Below are 27,979 nucleotides of genomic sequence, written 5' to 3'. Positions count from 1 at the left end.
CCTGCCCTGTCCATCCCTTTGAAGGTTGGGAAAACACTTGGCTTGACTATTGTGTGCCAGTAGTAAGCTTCTGTATGTGCCGCTATTATTTCTGCCAAGATAAGTTAAAAACAAAATGTGTTCTTTTTATGGTTGTCAGTGTTTTCTTCTCTCAAGTTCTTAAATAAAAAAATCCTCACAGAAATAAGAACTATAAAAGAGTTTTAACTAACATGGAGAAACTTGAAACTTGTTGAAATTGAAAGTTTCTAAGAGGTAGTTTAACAACAACAACAACAAAAAGCCTTTTCAATTCACATTCTATTTGGAACATGAGCTTTAGCTCCACCAAAGTAAAGTTATTTGAGTCTCAGGCGCCACATTGTGTAAATATTTTCTTTTATTACCATTAATATTTTAAGTAATTAACTTTTAAATTCTTCCACAAAGAACATTTGTTTCCCCTTCAGGGCCTTAGTGCTTATCTACCCTACTCAGTTTTGTAGTCTACTCAGTTTTGTAGATGGCCTTTTGATGCCAACTTTTCTTTGTATAGTCAAGCTTTCTTAAAGCTATTTCTTACGTGTGTCTTCACAAGCACACATCAAACGTGTGTTGGCACTCATGCCAGTGCATACAGTCAGAGGAAGTTTTGTGGAGTTGGTTTCCTCCTTTCATCATTATATAGGTTCCAAGAATTGAACTCAGGTCAGGCTCATGTAGCAAGTGCCTCTACCTACCCATCTCTTCTGTCCCTTTGAACTAAGTTCTTAATTATTTAATTAGTAAAATACTAAATCTACAAAGAAGCACTATCAAAACTGTTCCCCTGCCCCTGGCCAGTGTTCACTTCTACTGTCCAATAGAAATGGGGCCAGGGAGCATCCTCAACCCTCTGTGACCTTCCTCCCTGGTGGGCTGGAATCTGGCCTTAACTTCACTGTGAACACTTTGCAACCAGAAGCTTTCTTCCCTGCTGTTTATAAACAGAAGCTGGGAGAGGTGTCCCTACAATAGAGCTCCTTAAAATGCATGTGCTAACTCCTGTTCACACTGAATTGTAAATCCAATTAACACTTAGTCAATTGACAACTGAGATGGGGACCACTGGGAATAAAGTCTGACAGGATGGATCAGATGTTGGGCAAGGCAGAGCTGCCACAGACATAAGAAGAGGCAAGGATTAAGTAGATTCTTACTAAGAAGCATCATGTTTCCTCTCTGTCCTCTGTTGCTTCTCATAAAAGAAACACTGCTTTAAAATTTCAGAATCATTCCATATCATCAGAGTTTAAGGTCTGTGTCTTTTTCTTCTGCTGAAAATAAGTATCAGAACTTCATGGCTACTTACTGGCAGGAGAAAGGTCTGCTGAGCCAGTGACTGGAGAGAATCACCCTGGCCCCTACAGGAGATGTGTCCTTTATTTAACCAGGACACCCCCTTGTAGCTGTGCATTGTTGTGCCCATTTTACAGGTAATGGCATTTATGCAAAGAGTGACTTGCCAAACCTCAAGATCATCACAGAGATAGGTGGCACCAACTCTAACAGAACCTGAGCCTCTCCACTCTTCTCCCAGAGATTGTGAAGGCTGCCATAGCCGCCACTGGGGAATAGACAGTATCCAGAAGCCAGAACTTGAATGCCAGCATTGTTATTCACTAGCTCGGACATCCTCAACTATGAAAGCTCATAACAGTTTCTCACCCACCTTCTTTGGGGATCAAATAAGATAAAGCATGTGTTTTACATGGTACGTGCACATAAAATACTATTTAGTGTTGGGATAACGCTTAAAAAGCAGTTTGATAAAGAAATACAGCTGCTCAAAAAAATGAGAATTCTCTCTCTTGCTAAAAGAGGCAGTGAGTCAACCTGTTTGACCCGTGCCAAGTGGGAAAGCCTGCTGGGTATGGGTGTTGACAGGGAAAGAAGGCTTGTTACCTGAAAGCTCAGCTCCAGAGGGCAAGGCAGGTGTGCTAGAGAGACTAGGCAAAAGCAGACTCGGGTTTCCACCTAGAAATGTGCTTTCTTGTCTTACTTGCAATTTCCTGAAATGCGGGTTAAAGTAGTGATGACTCCAGTAGTTATGGTGTGAAAGTGTAGGGACTCAAAATGTATTTGCCATCCTGAGTCCTTCAGCGCTGGTGTGTTTATTATATTTTTTTCAACAAAGTGAAGTTGTGATCATTTGTATTTAGAGTCATTTCATTTATCCTATATTTCCTCCCAGTTTTAACATTATTTGTTTTTAAGCAGAGACCATCTTGAAAGACAACTTAAACCCCAACTGAAATAAAAGACGAAACCAAATAAAAGAGGGAGGAGAATCTAGATCCCAACGAATTGAAACTGATGCTTGTTTGTTTTTTGTTGTTGTTTGTTGTTTCACTGTAGTAACATTAAACCTTGAACAGTTTCTAAAATTTTGTCTCTGCCAGTTGATTTTATAGCACATTCATTCTTAGCCTATGTCCAAGGAACCTGAATCCAGGGCAGGGCCATTTGTCTCTTTCTGCCTGCACCCTCACCTCTACAGGCAGAATAATGGAACTTACTCCAAATGAGAGCTTAGTGAGGGGAGCGTCTTGTTTGGCATCAACAAAGCAGGCCCCTCATGGAAACCTGGAGAACCACCCCATGGGCTTGTCTGGTCGGCGACAGTCAGTATTTGAAGCAGGGCTTTGATGATCATGACAGACACAGGCACCCAGAGCTCCTGAGCCCCAGACGATGGCTCGCTCTCACCACTGCCTTGGAACAGTGCCCGGCACCTTCATCCTTTGGCCATTTCTATAGGACATGCTGCTCATTCTCCAGACAGATGTCTCTAGCCTTTCTGGACTTGTCAGAATCCCTGGTAGCAAGTGGCAAACTCAGCACCAAAAGTCAGCTTTCTCTTCTTCCACACACCTTAATTTTATAAAAATTAGTTCTATCTAAAAATGAATTTCCTAAAAGTACCATTTACTGGGGCACAGATTTGACACGCTATTCCAGTTTCAGTTTCCTTCCTTTTTTTTTTCTTTTTTTTTTTTCTCAAAATTCTGGATTGGTAATCTAGTTTAGAATTGATTAGGATACAGGAAAGGGAAAGGAAGGAAAGTTGTTCTTCCAAAAGAAATAGGTCAGGCCACACCACACAACCCATTGGCTGTATGGATTCTGCTTGCTTTCTCATTGTCCTCACTTTTCCTAGTCTGTAAAAGGGAGCAATGACATTTTCTTGGAGTTATATGAAAGTTCAATCCAAATACCTGCTTAGATTTCAGGCCATGAGAAATACTTGGCACCTCCTTGTTTCCCTTTATTCCATAGCCCGGTCGACCCTCACCAGCTGTGCATGTCACTTTTCAAAATGGTTACTTTAATATACTTAAAATACTAACAACGGCCTACACTTCAAGTTCTAACATTAAGTATTCTCGTTGAATAATGGTGCAAGTTAATTTTTACTGAGTGAGCCTTTTATGCTGTTAGTTAATAAAAGCCCCTGTTTAATACCTGGGGGTCCTGTGAGACTCTTTAACTCCGTTATGGGTAATTTTGCAAAATTTCCAGAAGTTACAAATGCCAGTGGAAGTTCCTTTGTTGTTGAGCGCACAGCTCTCAACGATCTGAAGTTTAGCAGTGCAGTGAGGGCTGTAGACGGTACCCTCTGAGGAGCCTATAAGTACCCTGAGCTGCCAAGAGAGACTCACCACAGTCCTGCTTTCCCAGCGCTGGAGAGTTTTAAGCGTGCAGTGGCACTTCATCTCCTCTGAGGACTCCTGCTGCCCAAAAATAACCTTAAAATTGTAGTTATCCTAACAGAACTTCTGCTGCCCATGTGTGGAGAAACAAGCCCCGGGTTCCTGGTTGTGCTTTTAGGAGAGATGAGCTGTGCTCCATGTCTCGCTTCAAGAGGCAGTAGTGTGCTGCCTTCCGTGCTACTAAATTATGTCTCTGGTCACTGGTTCTTGTCAAAGAAAGGAAAGGGCCTGAGACACTCTGTGTCCAGATGCAGCCGTCTATGCAGAAGCGCACAGCCACAGCAACCCAGAAGACCACCTTTTCAGAAACCAGCTCGGGGCAGCAGGAGCAGCCAGGTGGGTGGGTGGGGAAAGGCAGCTGTTGCCTTGCCCGACAGCCCGGCCAGCCCTCAGGCTGTGTCAGGGATGGAGGGAAGCACGCTGCAGGCTGCCCTAGGACCAACACCCAACCTAGGCATGCACATGCCCACACACACGGAATAAATAAGTGCAGGCAGAGTACTTTGCTCACCGGGCACCTCACTGGAGCGAGGCAGAGGGAGGCAAGTGAGCACCAAGCTGCTGTCTGGTTCTCTGCTTCTTGGTTCCCACAGCTGTCCCCATCCACAGCAGCCCCTCCAGGAACTCTCCTGAGTGCAGCAGGGATGTGTTTGCATATGCACTCCCAGGCCTCATGATCTAAGGGATGTAGTGTCCATAAAAACTCATGTCTTGAGAGTATTCGTTTGTCGTTCCCTTTTACGACTACTAAGTACTGTGTTATGTATCATTAGCTTCCTGGGGGGGATTTGAGTAGTTCCTGCGGTTCGGTTGCATTTTTGGGGTTGTGTACTCTTTGCCTCACTTTCCCACTAATGCACCAGTTTTGTTTCCTATCTTTACTGATTCTGGGCAATGGAGCCAATGGGAAACCTCGTCTATGCACTCCCTGTTAGAGTCATGCTTCACTTCGCTGTTCTTGGCAAGGCTTGTTCTTCACGCACAGCTGTGAGGGGCTGTGATTAGGGATCATGAGCCAGCTGACACTCTCCAGCCCCAGCGTCTGACTCCACTGGCTGCGCTGGCCTGTCCCTGCAGGCTGCCCATGCTGCTCACCCTTACTGGGGCAGGGCTGGGCATCTCCAGGAGGGGCCTTTTTCCTCACCTATGGTTGGCTTCTGGTTAGTTGCCCTTGTTACTGCTGCAACAGAATACCTAGCAAAGGCAGCTCCAAGGCAGGGCAGGGCTGGGGGGCCGGGGTTTACTCTGCTTCGAGGCTTAAGGATACTAGTGTCAGGGAGGAATGGTGGGGAGGGGGAAAAATGGCATCAGCTCACATCGCAGCCACAGTGGGAAGCAGAGCACCAGGCACGCTGCTGCCCAGCCTGCTCACTCCTTCACTCTTCAGCCAGCCAGCAGCATTCAGCATGGGCCTGCCTCCTTAGTTCACCCTCTTCATGGTGCGTGCAGCACAGTGGAGCACCTTAAGTGTGTCCGCATCGGCTCACTCCTGCATTGTAAAGTGTGTCGAGTTTCATCTCTGAAAACCCAGCCTCACTCAAGCTTGCTTTCTAATACCTAGTCATAAAAGTAAGACTCCTTCAGCCTCTGGAAGCCTTCGGGAAGCCTTAACACTGGCTTTTGATTGCTGTTCTTTGGGTCCTGCCTCTAAGTCAGCTCTTCTGAGTCTGTGTCTCTTCCCATCCCTCTGTCCGCCCCCCCCCACTCCCATGTGCCTTCCTCTGTGTGTGTCTGTTTCTCACAGTGCCTTCTGTGCTGCCGTGACTACATCAGTTTAACCCCAGCAGCATAATTTACTCCTCTCCTTATCATTCCCTCTAACAGCCAGTCAGCCAGTCCCTGGTCTCCTCCTGTCTTAAAGGGCGGGAAATATTTCCCAGCATCCTCTGCCACAGCACTGTCCTCCTCACTCTAATGCAGGTAGCACATAAGCATTTCCTAACCAGACATTAAAGAACTTTCTAAAGTAGTTGCCCTGCTTTTCAAATTATTCCTCCTGCGTTGCTCATTACCATAGTCTTAACAGGCAACTTCCTGGGCGAATTGTTGGTTCACTGGCCGTGGGCAGTCAATAGGTGCTGGTTTTAAAACTTTAGCTATTTCAGTGGATTGTTAGCTCCCTGCATTCCTGTCCCCAGTCTCCCTCAAACAAATGTTTCTAAAATCCTTTACACAAAGCTTCAATATCTAAGACCAAAAATTGAGTCCCTGAGTCATTAAGAGGCAAAACCCCAAGCTGAAATAAAACCATTGCGAACCTTCATTCGCCTGCTGTGCTGTGAACGCTAATGCACTGTGCTTCAGGCAAGTCAGTGGGTTCATTGTGGATGCCCTGCAGCCCCTGCTGGCTCCTGTGCAACGTTTGCTGTGTCACAGTGTTTCTGTCTTACCACTTTTCTAAAATTTGAAAGTATAAATTCCAACACTCAGGGAGCCCCACAATTTTCAGAGAGGGGTTTATGGCCTTCAGGATCCAGTTCCCAGACTAGTGTGTGTACCCTAGTGTACCAGTGTGCAACTAGTACCTGTGAGCTTTAGTGAAGTTTGATTAATACGAGGCACTTCAAAATAAGAAACTTCTCCCCAACCAGGCCTTGTGGCCTTGGGCCTTGGAGAGTAAAAATGATGATTCAGTCCTTAGAAAGGGGGAGCCAAAATGTTTCCTTCATTGTTCTCTTACGGTCATAGTAAGTGCTCTGTGGTCAGCCAATAAATCGGGATGAATGGAGCATTATTCTGTCAGGTGAAACTGCCCCTGTCAGTACCCTAGAAGTGCTTTCTGTGTGATTCATGTTTTGTTTTCCTTTTATCATCCTGTGTCTCTTTGGTTGTGTTGAACATTTTTTAAAAAGTGTCGCATCAGCTTTTTTTTAATACTGATGATTTAATTGCAAAAGCATATATAAACAGTTTGAAAGGTGTGAAAAGAAATTTCACAAGTCACACAGGGAACAGCACCAAAGCCACCTTCAGTCTGGAATTCATCACTTTGCAAAGCAAACTGCAGTGCCAGCACCAAATGGTGCGGCCTCAGCCAGCGTGAAGAGCCAGTTGATGAAGAAGGCATTTGTCTCGGGGCAGAGGTGCAGCGGTGGTGGAGATGTGCCTCGGCCTCCAGGAGCGGGGGTGTGCTGGGGGAGCAACATGTGTAAACCACACATGTCACGGGGCAGTGCGCCAGAGGAGTTGCACTGCGGCTCTGGAGGTCAGACAGAAAAGCAGGCTTGCTTTGCCTTGTGACGATGGGTCAGAGTAGACCGAGGCAGAGGCTCCATGAAAGGCTGCTGGGGCACAAGCACCAGGAGGACAGTCCCAGCTCTCTGGAAGCTCTGTTTAATGGCTGCCATTCTAACATGAGAACTGTATTAGAGTAGTACATGAGAATTATAGCCCTCGGGAAGGCAGGGCAGGGGGAACCATCATGCCTCATCCTGACAGACATGTTGGAAGACAGAGACAGGCCAAGGAATCTGTTCTGGACAGATAATTAGATTTTTTTTTTATTTGTGTGCGTGTGTGTGTATCTGTGTGTCTTAAGTGTATATGTCTATCTATATGTGTGTCTGTGTTTGTCTGTGTCTGTGTGTGGAGGGGCTGTGGATGTGAGTGCTGGTGTCTGCTCAGGTCAGAAGAGGACAGCAGCTCTCCTGCAGCTGGAGTTCAGGCATGAGCCACCCAGCGTGGGTGTGGGGAAATGAGCTGGGGTCCTTTGGGAGAGCAGTGTGTCGTCTTAGCTGCGGACCCAGGCCTCCAGCCAGGCTGGGTGTCATCCGGACGGCTCTACTGTAGTGATCCGTGCATTGTCGTTGCAGGTGAATCAAGCATCCCTTCTGGAACAACACAGAGTGGGAAAAGTTTACAGAACAAGAGTCAGTTTAGGACCATCGCACCCAAAATTGTGCCTAACGTCCTAACGTCCAGCGTGCTACCCTGTCCTTCCTCACTTCCTGACCAAGAGAGTCTAGCTCTAACCACCAAGCCTCTGGGTGTGCCCACTCAGAACTATGCTCTGATGCAGGTGGCCGGCCAGGAGGGCACATTTTCTCTTGTTGCTTTGCCAAATGTTGCCTCAGCTCAGCCAGTTCAGAAGCCCAGGATGTCCCTACATGAAAACTTTAAACTGCCAATTCCTCGATACCAGCCACTAAGTAGCAAAGAATTCAGGAAGAAACAGGATCTGGGCTCTCTCCAGAGTGGCTGCAGCAGACCTCCTGGCCCAGCCCAGATGTTCCAGATGTCCCCACACGCCCATCCTGCACTGCCTCACAAACCCAGCCTGTTGAAGCAATTGCTCACTTTTGAACCTTCCCCCACCCATATCAACACAGCTACACTGACAAGGGGTTTTGGCCGAGGAGATTCGAATCCTCTAGTGACTGATGGCTGTGGAGATCAGGAGCTTCCTGCCACTCCATCATCGACTCCAGAGGAGTCCTCTGACCTGCAGAGCCTCGCAGCGGTTATGCAGAAGGCCAGGAAGGAGGTGCCTGCCAAGCCTGCCACCGCTGGCAGAGAACGCAGAGAGCAGACGGCCTCTGCACACGCTGGCTGCAGCAGGGCGGTGCCGCTGACCTCCGGAGTGCCCAAGGGCAAACTGCCCGTCCTGCCCTTCTCAAGAGTAAGAACCGTGGAGGTAGGCAAAGTGGAGTCAGATGCGGACACTACAGACGTCTCTACCCCCGGATGCGGGGCACACTGTGAGGAGAGACTGTCTGTCACAGAGAGGTTCGATGCAGCCACCAAGGTAGCCAGCGTGATACCTGCACTGCACGGGTCACAGCCGAGTGCGAGTGAACGTGCCTTCTGCCCTGTCACCAAAGTAGATCTCGGCCGCAAAGCAAACGCCAGCAGTGGGTTAGCAAAGAGAAGAGGAAGGAAATGGAAAGTGCCAGATGAGATTTTAGCACTGCAGGGTAAGAGGAGGAAATGCAGGAATAGTATGTGTGGAGACAGTGTAGAAAGAGCGAGAACCAGTCCCCAGGAACCCAGAGACCAGAAGCCCAGGGCCGCTTCAAGAAAGTATCGTCACATCATGCCCAAGCCTGTCCTCGTCCTGTCCACCTTGGCGCCCCTGGCATCTCCCTCGGCCGTGCTGCAGGCCCAGGCTCCCAGCAGCCTAGGTCAGGACGTGCTGGCCAACGCCCTGCGTCTGAACGGCCTCGACCCCAGGCCGAGCCCTGCACCCAAGCCCAGCTCTGCGCTTAGAAGCGGCTTCTCTGCCATTAAGAAGCCCTGGCACATGTGCCCTGTCTGCAACCACCACTTCCAGTTCAAGCATCACCTTCTGGACCACATGAACATACACACCAACAGACGGCCTTATAGTTGTGGGATCTGCCGCAAGACCTACGTCCGTCCCGGCAGCCTGAGCGCACACATGAAACTCCACCATGCCGAGAATCGCCCCAAGAAGCTAGTGTGCTGTGAGTTTTGTGCCAAAGTATTTGGTCATGTCCCAGTCTATTTCGGCCATCTGAAGGAGGTGCACAGGGTTGTGATCAGCACAGAGCCCTCCTCCAGTGAACTGCAGCCAGGAGACACACCAAAGAACAAGGACCGAGATGCCGGTGTGCAAGGACCAGACGGCCCACTGGAGAGGTGAGTGCTCACAGAAGGGAAGCCTGGCGGGAAAGCCTGCTGTGGATTGAGAAGGTGAGATTTCAGGAAGTAGTGAGGAGTGGCGGTGCCCACCTGGAATTCCGGCACTTGACAGGAAAACCTGGAATTTGATATCAGCCTGGGCTGTGTGAGAACCCTTCTCAACAGCAACAACCAAAGATGCCGGAGGGTGAGATGAGCCACCTCTCCTACCCCTCAGCTCTGTGAAGAGTGATCCATCTCCTGTTTATTTCTGGTCAGTCACAGTGTTTAATTACTCAGACTTGCGTAAGTCAAAGCTTAAGTGCCAGCTTGGGATATGTTGGGGACAGCTAGTAACAGATTTTTTTTTTTTTTTTTGCATCTGAAATTTAAAATAGTAGATTATTTTATATAGTTTTTAGCAGTGTTTATAAAGTAGTTTTCCCTGAATTATTGCTCCTGGAATTCTTATCTAAACAGCACTATCTAGCCCACAATGATGCAGTAGGGCGCCCCTTTTCCAGACTCTGAGGTATCCCACCTCACCCTCGGCATCTCTACATGTGCCCTTGTTACCGACAGGCCACGTTAACTTTTTCTGTGTCCTTCTATTTTGTAAGCACTGCTCCTTGACTATGGATGGATGGAGAGAGAGATGTAGTCATGTGAGTTTTGTGCAGAAGTATTTGGTCATGTCCCAGTCTATTCCGGCAGTCTGAAGGAGGTGCCTAGGGCTGTGATGAGCACAGAGCCCTCCTCCAGCTGCAGCCAGGAAGCTGACAACAGGCACTTGAGCAGTAATGACCAGGGGAGTGCCTGCAGTGTGTCCACAGGCCCACAGCTCAGGCGACTGAGGCATGAGGAGGAAACCCCGCCAACACCTTAAGTTCTCTGTCCCTTGTTCTTCTGTTGTCCCGGTTGCTCTAAGTGTTTTCTGTTTAGTATCATAATGCATAAAAACAAGATACCTGCCATAGCTTTTCCTGTCTTTTTACATTTCCTCTTCTCCACTCGCTCTTTCCCCCCTTCCACTAACATGTCTTTTGCTAACGTGTCGTGGAACCTCCCTTTGCACTTGTACCTCGGTCATCTTAAAATCAGATGTCAGAACGGCGTGGATGCTGTGGCATTCCTCTCCAGCAGTACACGGGGTACCGTGGAGCACCCATCATAGTCATATTACATCTTCCTGTTGTGAACACCTGTGGTACCCAAGGAGGCGTTTCTCTCAGGGGAGGCACGGGACTCTTCTGAAGTGGTCCTGGTGGCTCTGGGGGTGGCAGCTTGTGCTCTGCTGAGCTCTCTGTCCAGTCCCCTGCTTTCCTAGCAGGGCGCTCATATCCCTGATGGCAAAGAGATCCAGTTGCATTTTCCTGGGAAATCTTAACCTAAACTGTTTTCCCCTTTCCAGGGAAACCAAGTCAAGTTTGGAAGAAGATTTCCTTCTAAACCAGGCAGATGAAGTCAAATTGCAAATTAGATGTGGCCGTTGTCAGATCACTGCTCAGTCCTTTGCTGAAATCAAGTTTCATTTACTTCATGTTCATGGGGAGGAGATTCAAGGCCGGCTTCAAGAGGTGATCTTACCGGGCAGCAGGCCTGGCACTGCCCACCAGAAGCTGCACCCGGACAGAAGGAAGCAGGTGATGCCCTGCGCCTCTGTGGAGGACTTCCCAGCATTTCCCAAAGTGCGAAGACTGCCGGCCCCTCATCAGCACAGAGAGGAGGTCCTGGCAGAGAGCGAGGGTGCCCGGTGGGGAAGGGGTGGCCCGCAGCCCTCCACCACGCTCTTCTGGTCCCGCTCCGGCTTCAACTGCCTGCTCTGCGCCCAGATGCTGGGGCGGAAGGAGGACCTGCTTCTTCACTGGGTACACCAGCACAACTGCGAGGACCCCACCAGACTCTGGGCTCTCCTGGGGACACTCTCCAACCAGGGCGCTCCCGAGCCCCCGTGAGGCCAGGCAGTGACCACCCCTCCGTCCCTCCCTTTCTGTGGGTGTTTAACTGTAAGGCTCCAGCGCTCCAGGGCCAACGCTAGTGGGCAGAGGGAATTTTTGTGCATAGTTTTATTTTCTTAAGAAATAAAGAATGTGCCCTGATGCAGTTTTCTAACGTATGTAGTCTCACTTTAAAATGCTGTGCAGTCTCTAACACCATAGACTTATTTATAAGAAATAAAAATATCAAAATTGGGAAACTGAAACGTAGAGAAGATTGTTATTCTCAATTGCAGGTCTTTGAGGGAGAGAGAGAGGGTGTGTGTGTGTGTGTGTGTGTGTGTGTGTACGTGTGTCCTCTTTGATTATATATACAATTCTACAGCTGTGGAATGTAGTCTCAACCGTAGTATACAGTTACACGATCAATGTAGATATTTGTTAGTCTCTGGTTTATTTGCATACACTCTAGAATAGTCTTTTTAATAGTGCTTCATCTACCATAACTTAAAATCTGTGTTTTCAAGATACATTTTTAAATGTTTTGCTGTCTTCTTAAATGTGTAGTGCTTTGAAGAGTAGCCAGCAAACAGCAAGTCTTCTGGTGTCCCTTCTCAAAATAATTGAAAAAATTGCATACTTCAGCTGATTAAAAAAAAATCCACTTCCTTGGTAGAAAGTTATTTTCAGGAAATCTTTGTGCCCAGAAAATTTACAGCCTGGAAAGTGAACTAGAAGGTGCAGTCCAGATGCGGCGGTGCTGCCTGCTCGCTTTCCCTCCCAGGAGCTTCCGAGGGCTGTCGCTAGCTGATCAATTTTAGATACAACTGTGCCTTAAAGCCCAGGGTCTCTTTGAAAGTCAAGAGTAAGTGATTGGCTCCTAAAGTCCTGGAAATTATCTTGACTCACAGAAGCTGCAATTGAAGTTTCTGGCCATCCTGCCTGTGAGTCATGTTCTGAGAAGTGAGGTCTCAGCACTCATCGCCCTAAACTCACTGCCTTCAAAAGAAAGCTCTGTGCATGAGGCCTGTCCTTTCTGTTTGCCAGGGACAGGCGTGAGAAGGTTCCCCAGCAGGAAGAGGGACATTCTGATGCTATGCTGCTGGGTCTCGTGTCATCTTTTTAAGTGTCCGGCTGTTTGTAGGTGCCCCTGCAGCAGTGCAGGAAGGAGACTTTCTTTGCTAATAATTTTGCAATTCTGAGAAAGATTTGGTTTGGATTCCCATGAGCATTTGCCATGGTCTACCCATGATCACCCTCCACTTGGCTTCAAGGAGCTCATAACAGCCCACAAGCGTTAGATGATTTCAGACCCCCTCCGTTAGTGATGAAACAGTGTGCCTAGACCACTCAATGACTTTGCTAGTTTTTAAGAAGATTCATTTTAAAACCTGTATTCTATCAAGAATACTATTTGAACCCAAACTCTGAAATGATTCATAGACCAACCAGTCCTCAGGTACAAGCAGGATTTCAGAAAAGCTGGCCAGTTGGCCAAGGGCAAAGTGGCCATTGTGGTGGACGCACACCTTGTAGGCAAAGCAAAGGGGGATGACACTTTGTTGAGACCCCAACACAGCCACAAGTGTTTAATGTATGAGATAGACAGTCTCTGGGGTGGAGAAGAGAACAGAGGTGAGCAGAAGTATGCTGACCTCCAGCTTTCCTTCCCAGTGTGTTTCAGGGTGGTGGCTGAAGTTGCTGACTAAATTTAAAAGCAAGTCCTTGGGGTACTGATTCGTGGCATACAGGGCCTGGGCCACTCAGCGAGCATTGTAAAGAGAGTCATTGTCCTGGAGACACAGCTCACTGGTAGAGTGCAGTCTCCAGGCCTCAAGTCCCATTGCCTTGGAAGAGAGCAAGCTTGAAGCAACTGTGTGTGAGGACATCTTCAGATGTCACCCTTCACCGGTGCAGCTGTGCCGCAGGGCACACTGTCCTGGCTCTCAGCGATTTGTCTGAGAACGGGAAGAAGGGGCCTGTGTTGGGAGGGCGTACCTGAGCTAGTGGACACTGGCACAGTCTAGCCTGAACGCCCACAGAGCCCATTGCGGTGGGATAAAGTACTCTACCTTTCAGCTTGTAACCTAGAGAGAAATCTTTTTCCAGGGCCACTCTGTAAAATAACAGTGACAGTCCCCCCTCAAGAAGTAACTAGGAAGAGTTCTTGACAACATAGCAACAGGTGGTTGGTGGTTTTTTATGCTTTGGATCAGATCTGAGGACGGTACATTATAGCATATAAAAATCATTGGAAATAGCCCAGATAGCCCTGAAATACAGGTTTATAGGGTCAGAGCTCCAGAGAGGCAGAGGGAGCCGCAGCTCTGTATAACAAGTGCATTTGTGGAGGTTGGTGCTCTTCAGAGCTGCACCTTTCTCTGTCTGCTGCCCTCCCCTGCTAAAGCTGGCTTGAGACCACTAGCCTCTTGAGGGCGGGCATGGCCCATTGTCAGCCTGGAGTCCTACAAAGGCCATACTCTACAGGGACTAGCAAGCACACAGATCATTGCTGGAAGGATGGGAGGAATGCCTGCATCAGCTGAATTCGAATGTGCTGCTTCACTTTTTTTTGTTTTTAATAAAGCACCAAGCCCATGACTAGGACAGCATTGAAGCAAATTGGGCCTTCATCTCTTTAATTTTCCTTAATGTCTTTGCTTCTTTGAAAATTGTCCCACAGCCAGATCCCCCCCCCCTTTTCATTTGGCACTAACTTTTCTCTGAGAGAGCACTTTTGATTTGTACTTTTTTTATTACTTGTCGTTTTTATTCATGTCCCTCTCGTTGCGCTTGCTGGCTCTCTGGCTCTTCTGGTGCAGCCCACCCCCTGCTGAACTGTCCCTCACATGGAAGCATGTCTCTTCATCTGCACACCATGAATAATTGAGCCCAGGCGCCTTCCACAGCCTTCCCTGGCTGCAGACCCCTCCTCTCCGGCTACACGGCTCCAGCTTTCTGTGGTGGCATAATTGTTGGCAATAAATGTTGTGCTTCGCTTACTTACTAGGATTCTCCAATCTAGACAGGCCTGGTCCATTCAAGCTGCTGACATACTTTGTTATGTGTGTGTTTTATAGTCTTTTTACTGGGCTCCTGAGAACAAGCCGTGGGCAGGATTTGCCGGGTTTAGCAGCATAGAGTTTCAGCTTAAGTCCCGCTGATCCAGGCTTCGGACGGCCCCATGTGCCTGAACCGTCTCGAGGAGTGTGACTCCGGGGCAGACTGTTGTGTCTCCTGCCTGCCCTAGACCTGGGGGTTCCATCATAAAACCACAAGCCCTCTTCCTTGGGTGTATTGTGGACTCGGGGCCAGGGTGCAGGCACTGTTTTGGGAGCGCGTCACAGTGGCCACAGTGACTTGTGGAAATGCCTCAGTATGTTGTTTAAGCTTAGGAAGTACTATGGGCAGAACCAAAGGTGGCAGCTAAAAGCCATGTCACAACCCTTTGTTCCAGGTGTCATGTGAAACGAAGCAGGTTCCGTCCTCAGGATGCCCCCCTTGCTGTTGCATAGCAGTCAAGAACTCGTTTAAAATGGAGATGATAATAGTTGTCCTTTTCAGTATGCTCCAAACACCAATAATAATATTATTTTTGAGAAACCAAATACTTACTCAGTACTCAAAAGAATTTATATACTTTTTTTTTCATTAAACAGGAATTGACTCCACACTGAAAGGCTGGCAGGGAAAACAACTAAGTGTTCTGCGAGCCTCAGCAGAGGCAGGCAACGAGGGCAGCCTAACCCTTGCCATCCAAGTGTCGGTGTCGGTTTTGTAGAACGAGGACCGGAGCACAGGTGCTGCCAACCACTCTGAGACCCCTGTGGGTAAATGTTACAGTGCATGCATCCCCTCCCACCTGTCCCCAGTGAAGCCCGTTGGTGACATTCACCATGGCGTTCATGGAGCCTTGCTTTTGCCGTGACAGTGACTGTATCCAGGAAGTCGCTCTATCATGTCACAAAATGTGTCTTTCATAGCTGTTTGGCTTGTTAGTTGCAGTGCTAGGGATCAAGCCAAGGCCCAGCACGTGCAAGGCAAGTGTTCTACCCTGACACACAAGCAGCCCAATCCAAACAGTGTTTGAAGAAAGAACAGGCAACACTGTAATGTCACAATGTGACCAAGAGACTTGTAGATAATAGTGGGTCCAATCTGTCACAGAGAGAGAGAGGTTGGAGTGAACCCAGGCCAGTGTCAGCAAAACAGCAAAATAGCATGAATGTGTTGATCTCCAATGGATAGAAAGAAATTGAACAGCATCAAAATTGAAAAGACCTTTGGCCCATAGATTCTATTTGTGAGAATAGGTACATGAGGACACAGATAGGGGAACAATGTGTCCCTGATTTTTTGTTTTTAAATAGAAGACTAAATCAACTCATCAGAATGAGCTAAAAATTATTACAGTATTCCATATAATGGAATACTTTGTGCTTCAGTCAGGGCTCTCTAGAGGAACAGAACTTAGAGAATGAGTGAATATGTATAGACAGACAGACAGAAGGGATTTATTGGAATGGCTTCTCAACCTGTGAGTCACAACCACTTGAACGGCCCTTTCACGGGGCCACAGATCAGATCTCCTGCATGTCAGATATTTATATTAGGATTCATAACAGTAGCCACATTACAGCCATGAAGTAGCAATGAAATAATTTTAGGGTTGGATCACCACATGAGGATCTGGACCGAAGGTTTGCGGTGTTAAGATGGTGGAGATCCACTGGCTTACAGGGCCTGGTCCCACTAGTCCAGCAATGGCTGTCTACCAACAGAAGGGTCCAAGAATCCAGTAGGTGTTCAGCCCACAAGCCTGGATGGCTCAGCTGGCCTCCAGTGTACCTGGGAATCCCGAAGAAGTGGCCTCCAACACCAGTGAAGGAATGGACTTGCCAGCAAGAGCAAGAGCAAGCAGGCAAAGAGAGCAGGCTTCCTTCATTTCCTTGCTAGAGGGCTGGTGGAAGGTGTAGCCCACCTTAAAGATGGATCCCCCCACCTCCAAGATCCACTTAAATAACTTGAGAAAAAAATCTCTCACAGGTGTGCCCAGCCATTTTGGGTTTTGGTTAAACTTCAGATTTGGTCAAGTTGACAACCAAGAATAGCCATCACACTATGCTTTGGTGCAAAAGTTTGAAGTAGCTTATCGTGTGTTAGAACATAGCAATGCCCAAGGTGTGCCTGTGTGTGTTTTAATGTAATATTTTAATTTCCGAAAATAGTATGCATGCATAAAAGCATGTATCAGTTGCCTCCCTCCTCTCCTCCGCACCCCTCCCCGCCTCCTGACCCCTCTCTCTGATAGCCCGCCAAGTCCCATTTGTGCTGCACGTGTATACCTGTGTGGTCCTCACTGGGGCGTGGTCGGTCTACCAGGGGCCACACCCTGAAAGAAAATGACCACTCTCCAGAAGAGCCATCAGCCGCCCATAGCTCTGCAGCTGGCGTGGACGCGGCGCTCCGTGCTGGCCTGTCCACAGCTGCTGGAGTTTGAGCGCCGTGGTTCTGCTGTGTCCCAGTGACACTGTTTCGGTTTGTTCCTCCCCAGCTTCTGCCTTTTCCAGTCTTGTCTGCTGCATCCGCCAAGATGATCCCAGAACTTTGTGGAGAGGGGTTCGAGGTAGATACCCAATGAGTTCACTTAATAAAATAAGAGTCGGTTCACCTCCCAGGCCAGTGAGCTCCCCAAACATGGGTTCTTGACCACATTCACAGCACCAGGTGTGTGCCTCCTGCTGTAGCACAGGTCTTGAGTCCAGTCAGAAAGCATATGGTTCTCTCGTGGCTTTCATGTGACCATTGCAACCACGGGCATGCCTGGCTGTGCAAGTCATTGCTCACTCGGAATGTCCACAGCTGGGTAGGAATATCAGCTTTTCTTCCCCAGCAGCCTGCTGGGGCAGGTAGATGGCACCTTCAGTCCTCTGAAAGCTTGCTAGCGGGAAGCTTCCTTGGCAATACCAGCTTGGGTTTTCCATGTCCTATGCCAGGACGTGTTTGTATTTTTAAGAGGAAGAAATACATATGTGTTTAATTTTCACAGAAAATTTATGGAGGGTGACTTCAGAAGGGGCTTCTGGGAGGTGGAGGGGCCCATGTGTTCTTTTACTCCGTTGGAATGTTTTTGCTACTTTTTTTTTTCCAATTGAAAAAATAGCTTTGGGTGCCAGGGAGATAGCTGAGTGGGCGGGCAGGTGCTTGCTATGGAAGCATGAGGGCTGAGTTTGCATCCCCAACACCCGCTAAAAGTGAGGCCGAGTGACATGTTCCCGTACCCCTGAAGAGAAGAAGCAGACAGACAGACAGATCCCTGGGGCTCACTGGCTGACTCCTCCAGCCTTACCAGTGAGCTCCAGGTTAAGCCAGACGCCCTTTCTCAAATGCTAAGGTGGGTTACAATTGAGGAGGACACTGGGGTGCACCTGCCACGCAGCTTCCCGCCTGAGGTCACCGCTCACCTACCCCGCAGAGGACAACCCACAGGGACACACGTCTTCAACCCAGCTCTCTCTCTCTCTCTCTCTCTCTCTCTCTCTCTCTCTCTCTCACACACACACACACACACACACACACACACACACACACACACACACTTTTTACTTCATAAAAGTAGCACACACTGCTGACGCTTTCTACTCTGCATCCCCGGTCAGGATGGCTGAATTGCTCCAGACAGATGTTATGATCTGTTAGTGAGCATCCACACTCTGAATAGACAGCTGGAGACGTGTGGTTTTCTGACCTCTTCCTGGGCAAGCCTTACTGGTCTCAGTCCCCGTGCTCCTGCTGTTAGGCCTGCTGTTTTGTCTCCCTACAGACTCGCATGTTAGCCTCAACAGGATTGAGGGTGCCTGTGGCTCACAAGCAAGCCTTCGGCACCCCTGTTTCATGATGCCCTGGGCAGCCCTGTTTTGTCCAGTTGTGCATCTGTGATGCATCACTTGGGGACCAAGAGAGAGCGCCGAGCCCTTCACTGTTCTACCTGATAACGGTTGCCAGCTCTGGGTGGGGTTTGAAATCATCTTTTATCCTAACTCAAAATGGCATGGCCGAAACCGAGTCCAAAGAATACAGAGATTCTGGCAGCTGGGTTCACAGCCTCTCTCCTCTCCTCTACAAAGAAGCCTTCACCCCCACCGCACCCCCACCGCACCCCCGAGTTCTGAGCAGATGGGGCTGCACCCCTCCCTCCATGCTTGCGGTCTGGCTAAGTGTCCTGTTGCCAGGCCTGCAGGTCACAGAGACAGAATAGGATGTGTCTGAAGAAGAGGTCTCTTGCGTTTCAAAGTAATCTCCATCTTCCTGTTTTCTCCCTAAGAGGAGATTCCGGACTCAGCCACGGCCATGTCACTGTCTCTGCCTGTGCGGTGCTGGGAGTCCCTGTGGCGGGAAGCCTCCTTTGTGCTGCACTGTCGCTCGGCCCAGTCACTCCAGTGTGCCACCCTGTTAGTCCACGTGTTCCCGAAGTCATTCTTCAGCAGTCCCTCTTTCAGGGTCGGCGTGTTGGCTTAAAGAAAATAGCTGTGGTTTCTCTTTTCATAGGAGCTTTAAGGCTATGCCCAGATGGCAAAAACCTATGGAGTGACCAACCCCACTGGTCCCCTAAGACCTTCCCCTGCCATCAGCACACTGTTATGTGGGGAACCCCAGCCCCAGTGTGCCTCTGTCGGGACACTGGCTCAAAGAGCCAGGCCAGCAAGGATCAAGTAGCCTGGCCAGAAGAGGCCTTCAGTTAGCTCCAAGCAGTCACCTAGGGATGGCAGCTCTCATTGGTACACAGATCTGGGCAGAGAGTTTGACTCCTGCAATAAGGATAAAAGGCATGAGGGAGAAGGAGTGAACCCAGTTGCATGGTTTTACCTTCCTTTCCCTCTCTGTGCTGAAATACCACCTCAAACATGTCATCTCAAATGAGAAGGGACTTGCAGTCATAAGCAGGGCGTGGCCCGGGAGACGGCTCCATTAGAGAGTGCTGGCTGCAAGAGAGTGAGTTCAGTCCCCAGCACCCACATAAAGGCTGAGTGCAGCAGAATGCATCTGTAAACCCCAGCACTGCTGAGGCAGGGACAGGAGGCTCTGGGGCCTGTTGGCCAGCCTACCCAAGCAAATCAGCAAACCTCAGGTCCAGGGAGAGAGCCTGCCTCAAAAAATAAATAAATAAAAATAAATAAAGAAAGAAAGAATGAATAAATAAATAAATAAATAAATAAATAAATAAATAAATAAATAAGGTGGAGCATGATTGAGGGGGGAAGGGGGGATGCTTACGTAAGTATCAGTGAGCGTTCAGATGGCTTTCTGGGCCCTGTAGATTCACTGGGGACTTTTTCCAGGAACAATTGGGGGAATTTCCACTCCGTAAAGTCCACTGCTTTAAGAGACACTGATAACCACCTGTTGACAGTTCCAGAAGAGGAATCCAGGGCCGGATGGAGCTGTTTGTCAGCATTGAGACAGAAGGTAGGAAGTGGTGACGACGAATCGCTAGAGCCATTCCTCTATCTTAAGAGAGGGGGAGGGCATACTGTGCTGTGACCTTTGGGATCACAGGAAACTCTTTCAGAAAGAGCGGAGGTCTTCTACGTTTGCAGAGGTCTTCTAAGGAGCTTCCAGAGTGTCCAGAAAGAGCCTCCATGCAGTCCGCCATTAATACCTCTTACCAACCTCAACCATGGACCACAGCTGGTGGTGGGGCTGACAGAGGAGCAGTGGAAGAGCCACGGCTGAGGTGAGGATGCTTCCTTGCTCATCTGGACAGGCCAGCTTCTCTGGGCACAGAGGGCTGAGGAGGGCTGGCTTGCCAGCCCCTCTTAACCCCACACAATGTTCAGGCAGCACCCTGCAAGATTTCACTCCAGCCCTTTTCACTCAGAACTCTGCAGTCTGGATGACATTGTCTGCCACTTGCCGATTTCCTAAGGCCCTTCCCCAGTTGGTGCCAGCACAGCACATGGCAATCTCGTAAGTCAGTGCTCGAATTCACTCACACCCTTGGGAGATTGGCTTAAGTAGACAAAATGAGACAGGAAGAACAGGAACTGAAGAACGCAGAGTCCAGAGCAGTCTGTTCAGCCCTTGTGCGGCACAGCCGATCTTAGTCCAGGCCAGGCATTCTCGGGGGACAGTTTTCCAGGCCACACCATCCTATTCGGGCAGCAGGTCCTCAGGAAGCTTGAGTGAAAATGGTAGTCATCCCCCATGCCAAGGGTGCACTTCAGCAACCCCCTTTCCTTCCTGGCCTCCGATGATCCCTCTATTTCCTCCTCTGGAAAGAAACCCCACTCTCCTACTCTCATGAAAGGTAAAGGGTTCCCTAGGATGCCAGGCCTGCCGAAGCCCTGCTGCTCGCCTCAGCCCTCCCTTCCCACAGTGGCATAGCTCTCAGGTAGCCCCAAGCTTGCAGGTGGCCCCAAGCTCTTACAATGACCTGTTCCTCACTCTTTACCCTCCTTCTGCACACACATAGGATCAGACTCTATCCCTGCTCCAGTTCTTTGCCCTGGAATCCAAGAGACTGGAAACTTAAGCAAGTGCCTGGACCTTGGGTCCGCACCTGATCCTGCTACAGAGTAAGGCCTGAGGAGGGCCCAGTGATGGAGGAATGCACCCTCCAGGGCCAAGGATGGCCACCATGGCACTGACACCCAAGCTGCTCGCTCCTGGAACAAAGGGAGGGCTGCTGTGAGCCTGGCTCAGGTCAGTTGTCTCCAAACGTCAAAGCAATTAGATGTGTGAACCTCACTATGGACGCATCTCCAGGGCTGTGAAAGTCACAGCTGAGGTCTTAGAGAAGCTCCACCCAAACACGTCAGCACAGGCCCTCAATGGGCCATCCGTGCTCCACGGGTCACTGTCCAGATGGGAAGCCACATACAAAACTCCGCCCCTCCCCCAACGCTTGGAACTGAACTTCGTGCGCGTCCCCTTGCACCTGAAGGCAATTCGGTTAGCGGGCCATCTTTCACCACCTGACTGAATTTTCCCACTCGCATACCTTCCTGATGAATTAAGTGCTTATGGAATGTGAAGCAGTGAGAAACGTTAGCAGCCGACTCTCTCGGAGGACCTGCTTGCCAGCCTCAGGCTCTTCCACAGCACATGCGCTCCTGAGCTCTGCCGGTAGGTGACCCGGCTTCCCGAGTCCTGCTCTTCTCCAAGCCAGCTAATTGAATTGGGTTGTCATCTTGAGCATCTTGAACGAGAATACATTGAACTCATTTCGTCTGTCATCCAAGAATTGGAAGTGGCTTTTTTATTACCAGCTGACTTGGGTTCACCCTTATCCCAGAAAAAAAAAAAATTTTTTTTTGATGAAATGTACAATGTAATTAAAACAATCTAGTCACATTATCTGTTTGAATTGGTCCCTTTCCAGGAAGATAAAGAAGAGGCAGCTACAGTCACTGCCTTTTTGCTGAGCTCGTCAGCCTCTTCACAAAACACATCTGTGTCTGCTCACCAAGAGCATTTTGTATGTCACCGGTGGCTTAACAATTACAAAATATTGTAATTAAATGTCTGAACGCTCCCTTCCCTTGCCCATTACAAATAATCGGGGAACTTGATTAATTTCTGCTGTTTGTTTCCTGCGACGCTCACCTCCAGGGGAAACGACCACGGAATGCTGAAGTCAGAGCCAATTAAACTGCTGTACCGCTGCAGCTGGACCAGGCCCATTTTTCAGGGGAGGCTCAAGCAGGCTTGCGGAGACCCAGCGCCTCTGAGCTGTGGAGGGTGTTCTGGAGAGGAAAGGGAAGCAGCTAGCTAATGCATCAACCTGGGCACACACCAGGGCGCATGCTTCCAGGATGCAGCACTGAGGAAAACCCTGTCTCCCACATGGCTTTCACTCTGGGATGACCAGGAAGAGGTAATTGGCTAAGCATGGATACCGAGAGAAATAAAATGTGTTCAATGTTGGCAGGTCAAGGAAACCGCTCGATAGAATTTGCCTTTGAGCTGAATAAGTGCAGAAGCAAGTCCTTAACGTAAGCTGTCACGCCAGAAATTAGCAAACAGGGGCCAGTGATGGAGGCTTCTTATTTTGAAAGCAGTTTTAACAGCTCCCCAGACACTTCACACAAACTGCTGGAGGGCCCCGAGTTTGCAGCCTCCAGAGAGGGGAATGATGGGTAATGTGCTCTACTTTCCCCCATCTTTGCTATTAAATAAACAAACAACCACCACGACAGCCCAAGCCTACAGTATAATTAGGATCTAGCAAATGAGTTGTCAAAGAGCATTGCCTGTGTCTCCCAGGAGGCTTGGTGCCAGTCTGTTTGTTTTAGAGAATTTAAATGGCTCTCCCCTGCTGAACAATAAATGCAAACCCCAAATTTGCTACACAGATGTGGTCTTTACTGAGGAGACTTTTTGTTTCATTTTCTTCCTCAACCTAAAATAGATCGTTGCCTTGTAATCCAGAAGCCAGGGTCTTTCATCATTTCCAATCTATGTAGCAATCAAACAAGGGCCTGTGGTGACTGAAGCCGTAGTGGTCCTAAGGAGCCTGCTGTCCGGCCCACGGTTCTCAGACATCCAGGCCCCGCCCTGCTGGGAGTTTATTCCACAGCCTCTGCTGCTCTTTCTTCCTCACATGGTTCAGCCACAAATGAATAAATCTTTGAGCCTAAATCTTTCTAAATGTTCCCTTGAAGCCCAACCAACAGAATTTTTAAAATGTTCTCTGAGAAATGATTAGTTAGAGCCCCCCACCCCCACCCCAGGAATCCATCTCATCAGTAGCCAGGAAGAGTGCATAGCACATCCTCTGTTCCTACAAAGGATGCTGCCCTCCGTCTCAGGTCTTCCAGATGTTTGCCAGCAGGGTGTTTGCACCACGGAGAGAGCCCTTCTGTGAGATGCAGAGCTCCTCCAGCTACTAGCCAGACGGGTCAAGTTATTGCTAGGATGCAATAACTTTTCAGAGATCTAGTGACCACAGCAATGTGGTCCCCATATAGAGAGATATCTGAACAGATCCTGCTGGAGCACCTAAGTCCTGAGGCAGGAGGCATGGCTAGTTCACCCATTCTAGCAAGAAGACAGGTGTTCAGGGCAAGAAGGCCCTTAGAGACCATGACTGCCAGGCCATACAGGGCAACTGGGCCTCTTGGCTTTGCTCTGGCTTCCAACTGCAGCGTCTTGAAACATGGGCTATCTCTACCTCACTGCTGCTAGAGAGCCAGGGTGACCTATCACCCAAGGCCTGTTCTAAACCAAACACTGGTAGTATGTTCCCTGCAGAAGTCGACAGAGGTGAAGAAGACCAAGTTCATGAAAGGAAGGAAGGAAAGTATAAAAAGTGCATAGGTCAGGAGAGGGTGTATGCTCTCCCCTCCCTTGGGGGTGGTCCACACAGGCCCCAGAGCCTGGGTCCCTCTCCTCCTCTGTCCAGGAAGAATCACAACAGCAATTCTCCTGCCTGGGCACACAGGCATCCACAATGAATGATGCTTGACCTGGCCCAGATCCTCCATGTTGAGGCTTCAGAGAAATTTCTCATTACGGCCTGTGAAGCCCAGTGGGATTTATGGCCAGGGAGGACTGTGTACTTGGGAGCTGAGCTGTTCGGTCTGCCAGCTCTGCCTCGCTCCCCCACCCAGCACCCAGCAACCAATGGCAGGTTTACTCTAAAAACCCCTGAGCTAGCCCGAAATGCACCTTGCTCCAGAGTAGGAGATAAACGGGATTTAGAGGCAGTGTGGTTCCCAGCCGGCCCTTATCTAGATTGACTGCTCCATTTTTTCAGCTGAGTGTGAATGCAAGGGATAATTACCATCATGTGTTACCTGAGATTACAGGGTTGTGTTCCCACTAATGACACCACAAGAACCAAGCAGTGGTTAATAGTTAATCAGTCTCTTGCCTTAACAATTGGATAAATGAGGTGTGTAATTACACAATTATAAAAGACGTTTCAGATAGGAGTGGTGCTGTTATTAATACTGACGGCAAAAGCTGATGGGAGTAGAGCACTGGTCATTTCACAGGTGTTACCACGGAGGACCCTTGGCGAGGGCCCTCCCTCCCGAAGTTCTGAGTGTGGGTTCCGGGTGACCTTCTCTCCTCCTCCAGGGCCATCTGACCAGATAGCTCGCGGGCTCTCTGGATCTCTCTGGAATCTTTAAATGAGAAAAGCTCCAGGACGTTCGTGCTTACCTTCTGGGGGTGAGTCATACCTAGCAGCACTCTGTGCTGGTAGATGCTCAAGGACTTATTTTTATTTTATTATTTTTAGTACTGTCGTTCTCCCTCGTCATTGGAGAGAGATGGAGCCACTGCCCGAAGCCAGTTCTCCGTGTTGGACCAGTGCTGTCACCACCCTCACCCCCATGAACTGCCCAGATGGAGCTGCCGCTTACGCCCCTGGGTGGCATTTGGTGGTCCCTTGTATAGGATGCTCTCGGCCTTAATCCTGCATTCTCCTGTGGGTGCCTGAAGGTTCTTGGTGAAGACTGTATGTTCATCCTTGTTCCTAGGTATGGAGAACTGAACTCAGTCCTCTGGAAGGGCAGCCAGTGTGTGTGTGTGTATGTGTCCAGGTGTGCTCACCTATACACACGCTGGTGGGGGCCAAAGGTCGACATGGAATATCTTTCTTTCGGTATTGCTCTCCACGTTAGTTATTGAGACAGGGTCTCTCAATGAATCTGGACTTTGCTGGTGAGGACAGGTTAATTGGATAGAAGCCCACGAGATTCACCTGTGTCCACCAGCTCACACCTGGGGTTCTAGGCGCCTGTCATCATGCCCAGCTTTATGTGGGATGCAAGTGTAGGTCCTCATCTTTCACAGCAAGTGTGCCACCCACTGAGGCCCCTAACCCCGACAGCATGTTTAAAGCACTTATCGTTTTCAAACTCCAACTAGTGATGTCATGGGCCAGGATCCTGGCAGCTCTGTGATAGCATCCAAGTGACATGTGGGAGTTTAGGCAGGCTCACCCTGCCTCCATGAGGCATGGGCGGAGGACCATGCAGAACAGCAGCAAGGCCTTTGGACATGGGTCCCTGCTGTCCCTAGTCTCAGCCTGGTCCTTCTCACTGGGTCAGCGTTGAAGGGCAGATCTCACCTAAGTAAGGGATGCTGTCGTGAAGCTGGGGTGCTTGGGAGGGAACAAACCATTTCTCCACCAAAATCCCTGGGTTTGGCTAGCCATTTGAAAGTGGCACATCCCTGCCTTCCTGTGACAGTGAAGGGACTCACGCACTTCGGCCAGTGGCTGTCACAGCCAGCAGACGGCCTCTGTACTCTCGGTGGATGGTCACTTCACTCCGTCAGAGTGGAAGAGGGTAGCCTTGCAGCTCCCACCTGACCAGGTGTAGCTCTGAATGGCTCCCTTGCTCCCAGACCCCACTCTCCGCCCTGCACAGCTTCCACGAATGCCAGTGAGTGGCAGGGGCCTCCTGCCTAGTACCTGAATCTGGATGAGCTCAGGTAGAGTCTGTTGCCCCCTTGAGAAGTGGCCAACAGATGAGAGCAAGCCAAGCACAGCAGTGTCAAACACATGTGACAGGAAAAGCATGGATCACAGAGGGGCACCTAGTGTCAGCACACAGTAGGACTAGGCAGGCAGATTTCTGTAAGTTTGAAGCCAGCTACTCTATAGCGTGAGTTCCAGGAGAGTCAGGGGTGCATAGTGAGATCCTGTCAAACAAAAAGAAGAAAGAAAGGGAGGGAGAGAGAGAGAAAGAGAAAAGCAGAAAGAGAGGAAAACAAAACTCAGGGCTGCTGGTGTGTGCAGCTCAGAGGCAGAGGACTTGCATAGCAGGTGAGGCTCTTGGCAGTGGGGGAGTCCTCGGTCACTGGTGTGCTTTCAAAGGGGATTATGGGACTTCAGCTTCCTCTGTCTTCCTCCCATTCTAGTCACAAAGCGAATGGCTTTTGCTGTGGTTCCCACTTGCCACCAGGATGTGCTGCTCACTGGCCCCAAAGTTCCCATGTGTGGACTTCAGGTACCTCCAAAGCTGTGAGCCCAAACAAATCTTTACAAATTGATTTTCCTCATCAACTTTGTTAGAGTCCCAGAAAGCTGGTCCATACTGTGGAAGGACTTTAGCAGGGGCCTGGTTCATCTGCCTCACCTTATCTCCGGTCGACACTGAAGCATGGCTTTTCACAGAGAATGCTGGACTGTAATCCTGCTTCTGTGTTTACTTGAACTAGAGAGACTCAAATGGTCGCTGTCCTCTTGGCTGGTCACCTATCACTGTGGGCATCGCTGGTCCAGTTCTGGGGAGAAATTGGTGAGAGGCACCTTCAGAGAGACAGGCGCCAACGAAACACGGGCAGGACTTTCCACAGGAGTCAGGGAACCACACCAAATTACATCTAGGCTTTTAGCTTCCAAACTGTGGAAGCTTCCAAAAAGAGACCAAAGCAGTATGAACATTCTCTCTGAGAGGTCCCAGGACCTAGAGACGCTAAGACACCTGCAGGGTTCGGGGACTGGGGTGCTGTATCACTCATATGTTCATTCGGTTGGGGATTTCTTCTGCGGCCCGTGGGAGCTTGCTTTGCAAAACTACCCTTCAGTATATTCAGAGGCAAGTCCCCGAATCAAAGGGTTGACCCCAAATTCCTTTTATCCAGATGCTGTTCTCTCCTGATCAGGAGGCAAAGGCCTGGCTGAGGCAGGGGCATCTACAGACTACATTGGCAAGAATAGGCCATTACTAACCCCATCTCATTTCAGGAAAAGCAGGAAGGAGAGGGGGGGTGCAAGCAGGCTTTAAAATGGAATTCTCCCAATGTGGCTCCTGACTTTCTCCTGCCAGTTTCCAATTTGTTTTTATAGATGGGAGGGTGGGCTCATACCACTAGGCTAATCTCAGAATGAGGGGTGAGCATGAAGCTTATGGGGTGTACCCCAACACCAGGGGAAGGGAAGAGTGCAGTGGCCTCGCTTCAATTTGTTGTGGAGGGGTATGGGGAGGGCAGGGTGTGCAAAAATAGAACCACTTGGTTGGGAGACAGGTTATAGAGGCTAGGCGGCTCCTTAGACCCTCTGATATTGGAAAGTATGAATTTCACATGCTCAGTAGAACTCTTCATGTTAAACTCAAATGGGAAAATTAGAAGCTGCTCGAATGATCCAGCCAAGCCACAACTGGCCAGCAGATGTTACAGCACTGTGGCTGTGAGATTACATGGTCTGAAATGGCAATGTACTATGTTCGTAACAAGCATATTATCAAATGCAGAACAGACACAGCCCCGGAAGAGGGAATGTGCAAACTGGAGCAGGCTCTGCTTTGAAAGTGTCACTTGCCCACTAACCTGCTATTTCAGAGAGCTGGGTTTTTTTTTTTTTTCCTCCTTTCCTCAAGAATGAGGAGTTAATTTTACCAAAGTTCACAGAGCCAGAACCTGTCATTTTAAATAGCAATGGAGACCAAATCCTGCCAGCCTCTTTACAGCAAGGCAATTTTCTAGAGATCCACAGGCTAGCTGTCAGGCCAAACAGATCTGGGATCCGCTGGGAGTCTCTGGGATGCCAAGCTGGCCACCATCCTCTGTGTGCCAGGGCTGTGAACTGGAGGAGAGGAGATCTGATGAGCCAGGAAGGATGTTCAGGGCTGAGCAGAGCCTTGGGTGACACCATTTTAGTTACCAGCAAAGGCCCAAGCCAAGCATTGGCTTCAGGCCTCAGCATTAAAGCCCCCAACACATACACACACACACACACACACACACACACACACACACACACACACACACACA

At 49.2% G+C, this 27,979-nt stretch overlaps 1 protein-coding gene across 5 annotated transcripts in view; it reads left to right on the top strand.

Annotated features, from left to right (window-relative positions):
- Nucleotides 1-11,500, top strand: part of Znf438 (zinc finger protein 438) — a 128,519-nt gene extending 117,019 nt beyond the window's left edge. For all 5 annotated transcript variants that reach the window (XM_055629308.1, XM_055629307.1, XM_055629305.1 and 2 more), the window contains 2 exons: nucleotides 7,544-9,329; nucleotides 10,723-11,500. In XM_055629308.1, the coding sequence (XP_055485283.1) occupies nucleotides 7,544-9,329; nucleotides 10,723-11,266 (2,330 nt within the window). In that variant the 3' untranslated portion in view covers nucleotides 11,267-11,500. The remainder of the gene's footprint in view (nucleotides 1-7,543; nucleotides 9,330-10,722) is intronic.
- Nucleotides 11,501-27,979: the final 16,479 nt, after the last annotated feature.

Source organism: Psammomys obesus, unplaced genomic scaffold, assembly GCF_907164565.1.
Source record: "Psammomys obesus unplaced genomic scaffold, mPsaObe1.curated_primary_1811, whole genome shotgun sequence".
Lineage (NCBI taxonomy): Eukaryota > Metazoa > Chordata > Mammalia > Rodentia > Muridae > Psammomys > Psammomys obesus.
The sequence above is the reverse complement of the archived record's forward strand: the minus strand, read 5'-3'. Positions and strand labels throughout refer to the sequence as shown.